The sequence below is a fragment of the Henckelia pumila genome, chromosome 2 (genome assembly GCF_033568475.1).
Source record: "Henckelia pumila isolate YLH828 chromosome 2, ASM3356847v2, whole genome shotgun sequence".
NCBI lineage: Eukaryota > Viridiplantae > Streptophyta > Magnoliopsida > Lamiales > Gesneriaceae > Henckelia > Henckelia pumila.
The window spans coordinates 88,556,693-88,567,668 of NC_133121.1; the positions used below are offsets into that span (position 1 = coordinate 88,556,693).

General features: G+C 42.9%; 1 protein-coding gene across 1 annotated transcript; it reads left to right on the forward strand.

The window, feature by feature from the left end:
- Window positions 1–446: 446 nt before the first annotated feature.
- Window positions 447–2,246, forward strand: LOC140877874 (uncharacterized). Its single transcript, XM_073281468.1, has one exon. It carries the CDS (start codon window positions 447–449, stop codon window positions 2,244–2,246), a length of 1,800 nt encoding a protein of 599 aa, XP_073137569.1.
- The last annotated feature ends 8,730 nt before the right edge of the window (window positions 2,247–10,976 follow it).

Sequence of the window (10,976 nt, forward strand, 5' to 3'; positions counted from 1 at the left end):
CAATGGATGGATCGGAATGGTGCTCTGCTCACTTGGGAGCACTTTGCAAAGGAGATCAGTGAGGGGGGCTGCAATGGTAGCAAAGTGCTTTATGAAGCGTCGATAATATCCCGTGATACCCAAGAAACCTCGCAACTATTTTATATTCTTGGGAAGATGCCAATGAAGCATGACCTCGAGCTTTCTGGGGTCGGCCATGACCCTGCCTGCAAACACTAAGTGGCCAAGATACTCCACCGTTGGTTGAAATAAGTGGCATTTGGATAGTTTAGCGAAGAACTTCTTTGCAGATAAAAGCTCGAGAACCACTTGCAAGTGCTGGAAATATGCCTCTTCATTGGAACTATACACCAAAATATCATCAAAAAAAACAATGACAAACTTTCGTAAGTAGGGGCGAAACACCTGGTTCATGGTGGCTTGGAAGGTGGACTTGCAAGGGAGGCATGGGCCAAGGGCCACTGGGAGTATCGGTCGTAAATACTGAGTCAAATCTAGGGAGATATTCCAGCCCTTCTGAAAGCCAATCCAACATTCCTTCTCCCACACCAATAGCCAAAATTCCCATAAAAAAACTAACAGCGGTCGAGATGCGAGAAAGACGAAAGAGGGGCCTCTGTTTCAATTGTGATGAGAAGTTTAACGCAAATCATCGTTGCAAGAACCGAGTTCTGATCCTCTTTGGGGATGAGGAGGGCGATTGCCTCAAGGAGTTTGGCGGCTACGCGGATGCTCAGCCCTTTAATTTTGGAGACGAAGAAGTCGAGGTGAGCCTCCATGCTTTAACCTCTGCTTCTAACCCACGCATATTCCGACTTACGGCACGGTTTGAACGAACTTGTGTGGAGATTTTGCTTGATACTGGCAGTCACCATAACTTCATCCAAGAAGGGTTGGTTACAAAGTTGGGGATGTCTTGTGTGACTGCCCGAAGGTTTCGAGTGTACATGGGCAATGGTCAATACCTTTGGTGCGAGAAAATGTGTCCGCAAGTTCCACTGACAATGCAAGGGCATGAATTCTGTATTGACTTATATGTATTACCTATATGGGGGTTGGACATTGTACTCGGAATGAAATGGCTCCGCACACTAGGGCCATGTTTGCATGACCATGAGGCCCTAACCATGGAGTTTAAATGGAAGGGAGAAACCATCTGCCTAGTGGGCAACAAGCCACTAGATCCAGAGCCAGTTTCATACAACCGATTATGCTCTTGGCTCCAGCGAGGTGACGGCAATACTCTGTGTACATTGACAGAGATGACTGTGGAAGTTAACGGGGGCAATCAGCTGATGGGAGACACAGATCAATTGCCCGCTCAAGGAAGGGCGTTGATAGAACGATATCACACCATGTTCGACGTACCCAGCTCCTTACCACCTCATCGTTTTATTAACCATCATATTCACTTGCTTCCAGGAACCACACCAGTCAGTGTGAGACAATATCGATATCCCTATTTCCAAAAAGATGCTATTGAGAAAATTGTGCATGAGCTACTGGAAGTAGGATTCATCAAGCATAGCACCAGTCCATATTCTTCCCCAGTCTTGCTCGTTAAGAAAAAGGATGGTTCGTGGCGATTTTGTGTGGATTATCGAGCATTAAATGCTCTCACCATCAAGGATCGATTTCCGATTCCGACCATCGACGAACTATTGGATGAACTCGAAGGGGCACAAATATTCTCAAAACTGGATCTCCGAGCTGGATATCATCAAATTAGAATGGATCCAAAGGATATCCATAAGACCGCTTTTCGCACGCATGAGGGGCACTATGAGTTTGTGGTCATGCCCTTTGGGCTCACCAATATGCCGTCCACCTTCCAAGCCACCATGAACCAGGTGTTTCGCCCCTACTTACGAAAGTTTTTCATTGTTTTTTTTTATGACATTTTGGTGTATAGTTCCAATGAAGAGGCACATTTCCAGCACTTGCAAGTGGTTCTCGAGCTTTTATCTGCAAAGAAGTTCTTCGCTAAACTATCCAAATGCCACTTCTTTCAACCAACGGTGGAGTATCTTGGCCACTTAGTGTCTGCAGGCAGGGTCATGGCCGACCCCAGAAAGCTCGAGGCCATGCTTCATTGGCCTCTTCCCAAGAATATAAAACAGTTGCGAGGTTTCTTGGGTATCACGGGATATTATCGACGCTTCATAAAGAACTTTGCTACCATTGCAGCCCCCCTCACTGATCTTCTAAAAAAAGAGTCATTCCAGTGGACCACAGAGGCCACTTAAGCTTTCCATCAGCTTAAAGAAACCATGACCAGGGCCCCGTCCTCAGACTACCCGATTTTTCTAAACTTTTATTGTTGAAACAGACGCTTCAAAAGTGGGAATCGGAGGGGTATTTATGCAAGACAACCATCCTCTATCTTATTTCAGCAAAAAATTGGGTCCTCGGATGCAATTAGCATCCACTTATGTAAGAGTATTATTGGCAGTAAAAAAATCTGTGGCAAAGTGGCGGCAATATCTGTTGGGCAGGCCCTTTGTGATTCGCACCGATCACAAAAGTCTACGAGAACTACTCAATCAAACAATCCAGACGCCGGATCAACAACATTATATGCGCAAGCTGATCGGCTTTCAATTCTCTATTAAGTATAAACCAGGGTGTAAGAACTCGGCAGCGGATGCTCTATCCCGATTATATGAACAGGAAGAAGCCATCTTGGACAGACCAATGTGGGCAGCCCTCTCTGGTCCAGTCTTTGCATTCATGGATGTACTACAGCATGAAAACAAAACATTGTCTGGTTTAGTGCAGCTCCATGACATACACTGATACTCTTCTGACCGCCAAGACCATTATTCGGTGGTGTCCGACATTCTCTTGTATAACGAAAAATATTATTGGGTCAAGATTCAACTCTCAAGGAAATTATGCTGCAAGAGTTTCATGGTTCACCCACAGGGGGCCACGCCGGAGTTAAGCGGACTTTCATGCGCCTATCCACCAATTTTTTTTGGCAAAACATGAGGCGGGATGTCAAAGATTATGTGGCAAGGTGCTATGTTTGCCAAACTACAAAATATTCCACGGAGAAACCGTCTGGGCTCCTGCAACCTCTGCCCATTCCAGAGCAGATTTGGGAAGACATTTCTCTCGACTTCAACATTGGGTTACCTCAATCCAAGGGCCACACTGCCATCCTGGTGGTAGTTGATCGTCTTACAAAGTATGCCCACTTTAGTCCCCTTCCTACCTCCCATACTGCGCATCAAGTAGCTGAGGTTTTTTGTTCAGCAGTGGTGCGCCTTCATGGGATCCCTCGATCCATCATCTCTGATCGGGATCCCATATTTACAAGTCAGTTCTGGAAGACAGTGTTTTCCTTAATGGGAACAAAACTATGCATGAGTTCCGCTTACCACCCCCAGACGGATGGACAAACGGAGGTACTCAATCGTTGCCTCGAACAATATTTGCGTGCTTTCACTAGTGAAAAGCCCTCATCTTGGGCGTCTTTCTTGGGATGGGCGGAATATCATTATAATACAAGCTTTCATTCATCCATTGGCATGAGCCCTTTCCAAGCAGTTTATGGTCGCGGTCCTCCAACCATACCAGCATACTTACGGGGAAGTACACGGCTAGCTGCAGCTGAGGACCTCTTGTTAACCCGAGATGATATCTTGCACAAACTGAAGCACAATCTCCTGCAGTCCCAGCAGCGCATGAAGCAAGTGGCAGACCAACATCGGAAGGAGAAATCGTTTGCAGTAGGAGAGTTGGTGTTGGTGAAGTTGGTCCCGTATCGACAAAATATGGTGGCCCACAGACGGCATTCAAAACTCTGTAAGAGGTTCTTTGGACCCTTTGAAGTGATGGCACGAGTAGGGCTAGTGGCTTACACCCTTGCCTTACCTCAAACCAGTCAAATCCACCCCACGTTCCATATTTCCCAACTGAAGGCCTTCCAAGGCAAACCACCAGGCTCCTTTGAAGAGCTACCACCCTACAGCATCAATAACCAACCTCTGACGGTGCCTATCGGGATTCTGGCTAACCGAGTACTACATCATAACCAAAGAAAGATCAAGCAGATATTGGTGCAATGGTCAGGCAAGTACCCAGAAGATGCTACTTGGGAAGATTTCAATGAGTTCTGTTCAGTATATACTCAACTCCACCTTGAGGACAAGGTCACTTTCGAAGAAGAAGGGAATGATAGCCCAATTACCATTAACATGGGCCCTGAATTAACAGGCTTACAGATAAAATATTGGGCCAAGAAAGGGCTGATAGAATCATATGCAATTCAAAAGCCCAATAATGAAGACATAGCCCAAAGCAGTACAAAGGAATCAGAGAAGACCGCACCAGAAGCTTCGAGAGAAAGAAACAAATCAAAATGGATGAGCGATTACGTCATGTGACGAATGATCACGCATTCCATCATCCTAGCAGTTAGAGTTTGTTATTTGCCTCCAAAATAAGTTATAGCAGTAAGTATATAGATGGGATTCACTAGTAGTTGTATTGGTCATTCTGAAATTTGGATAATAAACATTGTTCAAAGGAGTTTGCACAGACTCGAAGTGTGCCCTTTTTCTTATCAGAACCCAAGTAAAATTTTTTTTTTAAAGTGCCCGCTCGATCGGTAAGATCTTACCGATCGAGCGGCCAAAGAATTCTAAGGCCACTGCCCAGAAATCAGGACGCCCGCTCGATCGGTAAAATCTTACCGATCGAGCGGACACAAAAATGTCCAACTCTCTGTTTTGGTACAGGGTTGCTCGCTCGATCGGTAAGATTCAACCGATCGAGCGAGATGCTCTGTACCAGAAAATAATTCTGGTTTTCTTTCAACATTTCAAATCCCAACTCAATCAAAACACAAATCAACAATATGCATAAACTTATTCAACATGCATAATCCATACAAAGTAGTTCTAGAGTTATACATTCATCCAAACTAATAGAACATACTTCAATTCTAGGTTTACAATACCAAAATACATATTGAGTTTGAATTCAATTCAACTCCTAAAACCAAGGGCCTCACTTCTACTCTCTCATCCACCTATCCACGATGTCTCTAGTTTGATCCTGCCCCACCTGTTGCCAAGTGCACATAAAAACAAAGACAACAGCCGGATAATCCGGTGAGAATAATATTTCCAGTAAAAGAGACTAGCATACAATATCATATAATATATCAAAACATGATATATAATCAAATTCCACATATACCTCAAGTAATTCATTCAATTGCGGAATTAAAATGGTATGCATGACTTTAAAACTTCTGGATTATCAGACTCAGATAATCAAAAGGAATTTTTCTTTATTTCTTCGGTTTGGGATCCCGAGGTTAAAATATCCAACAATCACACCGAACTTCCCTTTCGAGGTGGATGAGGTATATTTTAATCCTCTAGAATCTAGGGCATTATAGTGAGTTAATCGACACTTGTAGTAAATCGCCTACCAAGGCCGCTCAACTATAATCTCCAGATCGTCTAATTCAAAATGAATAATCAATCGGCTCGAAATGAATGCATATGAAATCTCATGCATTCAATCATCAATTCAATCATAAGTTCAAATAAGCATATAAACATGCAATATGTGATTTCTTCTAGGACACTCGAATCAATCCGAATTCCAGTTAATCGTCCTATATCATTCCAAAGTCGTCTTATACCTTCTTGTCGTTCACAATCTTCAATCTATAAAACAACAAATCTCAATTCAAGTTCATCAATCGATATAGAAAGACATCGATACTATACCGGCTCAACTCTTCCGAACTGATCGAAGCTGCAATTTCGCAACTCCAAGGACTTCGAATCAATCTAACAGAAGAAGTAACATGATCAATATCGATAGCAAAACCTCATCAAACTCGGTATAAACAAATCAATAGAAACGACATCCCGAAACTCAAACTGACGGCATAACAACCATAAACTGATCAAACCGAAATTGCAGACAGCAGAATATCAATTCTAAATACTCAAACCAATCATCTAACATCATATCCAAGTCAAACCCAACACATCTCAAAAACTAAGTTTCGAAAATCATAAGAAAAATCATATCAAATCCGATCGTCGATAAATCTCCGAACCGTCTTAGATATACTATCACAGCAACCTCAAGAACATCATCTCCGAATATCAATCAATTCTAAAGCCATCCAAAAATTCAAACCTCGAAGAAATAAGAGAAAATTACTTCCAAATGGAGCACTCGATGCTGTGATCGCAGATATCTACTTCAGATCAAATTCCAACAGACGGATCGAGCTAGAATCGAAATCACAAAAGCTTGGAAGCTTTTCTCGCCTTCAATGGAGATAGGCGACTTGGAGGAGAAAGAGAAGCAATGAGAGACTTAGTAAACAAGTCTAAGGATATAACAAAGCTCAATTTTGCATTTTAGTCCCTGAAATTCCTAAAAATTGCAAAAAGGTCCCTGATTAATAAAAACCGGCTCTTGAATTCTGAAATCACTTAATATCTCAAATAAGTTCAATTAATATAAAAACGGGGCGTTACAATTCTTCCCCTCTTAAATAAGATTTCGTCCTCGAAATCATCAATATCAACTCATAAAAAGATAATTAAGAATTCAGAACAAAATTAAGAACTCACATCAGATGAATAAATCAGGGAATCTCTGTCTCATGTCAGATTCTGTCTCCCAAGTTGCTTCTTCGACTCCGTGACGACTCCACTGAACTTTCACCAAAGGGATCGATTTGGTTCTGAGCTGTTTCTCCTTTTTGTCAAGGATCTGAATCGGTATCTCGAAATAACTCAGAGTTTCATCAAGTTTGGCTTCGTCAGGTTGAAGAACATGAGAAGGATCGGGGTGATATTTCCTCAACATCGAGACGTGAAATACGTCGTGAATACCAGATAAAGAAGGAGGAAGTACTAATCTGTAGGCTAGATCGCCTATCTTCTGCAAAATCTCATACGGACCGATGAATCTCGGTGACAACTTCCCTCTCTTCCCAAATCTAACAGTACCTCTAAACGGAGAAATCTTCAAGAATACTCGGTCTCCCTGATCGAAAGATAGAGGTCTGCGACGGATATTCGCATACTTCGCTTGTCGATCCTGAGCAGTCTTCATTCTCAATCGAATAATCTTCACCTGCTCAGCCATATCACGAATCATATCTGGTCCCAAGCCTGGGAACTCAGACATATCATCCCAGTACAGAGGAGATCTACACTTATTTCCGTACAATGCTTCGAATGGTGCCATTCTTATACTCGTTTGGAAGCTGTTGTTGTACGAAAACTCAACGAGAGGCAATGAATCTTGCCAAGTAGTGCCAAAGTCAAGCACCACTGCTCGTAACATATCCTCCAGAGTCTGAATCGTCCATTCTGATTGACCTTCGGTCTGAGGATGGTAAGATGTACTCAAGTGCAAACGGGTACCAAGAGCCTCCTGTAGACTGTGCCAGAAATGAGAAGTAGACCGAGGATCTCGGTCTGAAACAATCGATCTCGGCACACCGTGCAATCTGACAATCTCTCTAACATACAACTCGGCCATCTGATCGTGACGATATGTCATCCGATACGGAATAAAACAAGCAGACTTCGTCAAACGATCAATCACTACCCAAATGGCATCGCATCCTCGAACAGATCGGGATAGTTTCATGACGAAATCCATCGAGATATGATCCCACTTCCATTTCGGAACAGATAAACTGTGCAAAAGACCACCCGGCCTCTTTCTCTCGGCTTTCACCTACTGACAGTTCAAACAACGGGATACAAACCTCGCAACGTCACTCTTCATCTTCTTCCACCAAAACTGACTCTTCAGGTCGTTAAACATCTTTCGGCCTCCTGGATGAACACTGAACCGACTGCAATGTGCCTCTCGCAGAATACTCTGCCTCATCTCGACAATATAAGGCACGACAATACGATTATTCACAAATAAAACATCATCCCTGACCTGAAACTCAGACTGGTGTACATATCTCACTTTCTCTATCGAATTCTGAATACTCTCATCGGATTTTTGTGCTTCTCTAATCGACACAAACAACTCTGGCTCGGCCTGGATAGCACAAACTCTGATAGGACTCCTATCTGATTCAAACTCCAATCCAGAATTGCAACAGTCGTCAATCAAACGAGACACACCTATGGTCGAAAGAGATAAAGAACAAAGCTTGCGACTCAAAGCATCGGCACCTGCATTCGACTTTCCCGGGTAATACTTAATCTCGCAGTCAAAGTCCTTCAATAAATCTAGCCATATTCTCTGCCTCATATTCAACTCAGACTGTGAAAACAAGTACTTAAGACTCTTATGATCAGAAAAGATCTCAAAAGACTCACCGTACAAATAGTGACGCCAGATCTTCAAGGCAAAAACAATAGCAGCGAGTTCAAGATCGTGAACTGGATAGCGAGTCTCGTGCGGTTTCAACTGCCTCGATGCATACGCTATCATATGCTTCCTCTGCATAAGAATACATCCAAGCCCAGAATGAGAAGCATCGCAATACACCGTAAAACCTCCAGAACCTAATGGAATAGAAAGTATCGGAGCACTAGTCAATCTCTTCTTCAACTCAATGAAACTATTCTCACACTCTTCAGTTCAGACAAAAGGCTCGTTCTTCTGAGTCAGCTGGGTAATCGGCTTAGCAATAGAAGAGAAATCCTGGATAAATCGGCGATAGTAACCAGCTAAACTCATAAAACTTCGAATCTCAGGCACAGAAATCGGCCTACGCCAGTTCATAACTGCCTCGATCTTGCTGGGATCGACAGAAATCCCATCTTCCGAGATAATGTGACAAAAAAAACGACTCGGTCCAACCAAAACTCGCACTTTGACAGTTTGGCAAACAACTGTTCGGTTCTCAAAATCTGCAAAACAATCCTCAGATGCTCTGCATGATCAGCACGGCTCTTCGAATAGATCAGGATATCGTCAATGAAAATAATAACAAACTCATCTAGAAAACGCTGAAAGATTCGGTTCATCAACCCCATAAATATTGCTGGGGCGTTAGTCAAACCGAACGGCATGACAAGAAATTCAAAGTGGCCATACCTCGTTTGAAACGCAGTCTTAGGAACATCCTCTTCACGAACTCTCAGTTGATGATACCAAGACCTCAAATCTATCTTCGGATAGATACACGAACCCTGCAATTGGTCAAAAAGATCATCTATATGAGGTAAAGGATACCTGTTCTTAACCGTCGCCTGGTTCAATTGGCGGTAGTCAATGCAGAGACGCATAGAGCCATCTTTCTTTCTAACAAACAGAACAGGAGCACCCCAAGGCGATACACTAGGTCGAATGTATCCCTTGGCAATCAATTCTTCCAACTGCTCCTTCAATTCCTTCAATTCAATCGGAGCCATTCTATACGGAGCTTTAAAAATCGGCTGAGTGCCTGACGTCAATTCGATGCCAAATTCAATCTCACGAATAGGCGGTAATCCCGGAATTTCATCCGAGAACACATCAGGAAACTCCCTAACCACTGGTATATCAATCAACTCAGGGCTAGACTTCAAAACATCGACCGCATAAATAAAAAATCCCTCGGCTCCTTTCTGCAACAATCTAGTCATAGACCATACAGAAATCAAAGGAATTCTAGAACGAGAACCCTTACTAAAGAATATCCACTTGTCTGACATCTCTGGTCTGAAACGGACTATCTTCTGAAAACAATCTACTGTAGCCCTATACTTAGTCAAAACATCTATGCCAACTATGCAGTCAAAGTCAGACAAACCAAGTACAATACAGTCGATCTCGATCAAATTTCCTTCAAAACTCAATCCACAATTTCTAACTAAATTCCTTGCAACAATTCCTCCACCCAAAGGTGAAGTAACAGAAACTACAGCAGGTAATGGCTCAAAAGGAAAGGCATGCATCAACACAAATTTCTCAGATATGATAGAGTGAGAAGCACCTGTATCTATCAAAATATTAGCAGGATAATCAAAGATCATACAATTACCTGCAATCACATCATCAGGTGCAGCCTGAGCCTCATTCAAAGCATACACTCTCGCCTGCTGTCTAGGAGGTTGGTTCAAATTCTGGTTGTCTCCTTGACGATTCTGTTGTTGAGGTTGAAAAGAGTGAACTGCATTCAATTGCCTCTGAGGCTGAGATGACTGTCGAGAAGCATTTCCACTCTATGCTTGCTCAGAGCCCCGTTGAGGACAAAGTCTAGCATAATGCCCCGTCTGCTGACAAATATAGCAATCCCCAAAAATTCCCCTACACTGGTCACTTGAGTGACGACCTCCACACTTGCTACAAGAAGTACCAGAGGAACCTGAACCTTGACTGTAACTGTTCTGTTTCGAGCCACCAGAACTTGAAAAACTGCTTCCCGAGTTTTTAAACTATTTTCCTTTGGGACGAAAGTAATTCTTCTTATTACTTCCACTGCTACCACCTTCAGTCCTCGGTGGTTGATTCTGGTATTGGGACGGTTGGGCCTGAAACTGCCTCTGTTGTTGCTGAGGTGCAAACTGATTCCCTTTCTGTCTCATCAGTCAAGCTTCCGCACCCTTGGCATGGTCCATTGCATCAGAAAATTTATTTGGCCTTCCGGTATTCACCAGAACAAAGATATCAGGGTTCAGACCGTTAATAAAGTGGTCAGCTTTCGCTTCCTCATTGTCAGAAATGTGTGGAGCAAACCTCAATAGACTGTCAAATTTGGTAACATAATCTTCGATACTCAAATTTCCTTGCTTCAAATTTGCGAACTCGGCATTTTTATCCTTACGGTACGAAACTGGGAAGAATCGTTTATAAAACTCAGTCTTGAACAGAATCCAGTTGATAAGCGTACCACTGTTCTCCATGGCTTTCTTAGTCAAGGTCCACCATTTCTTAGCCACTCCGTGCAACTGATGAATAACCAATCTAATTCGCCGGTCATCGGAATAGTCGAGAGAATCAAAAAGCTGAGCTATATCATCCAACCAGCC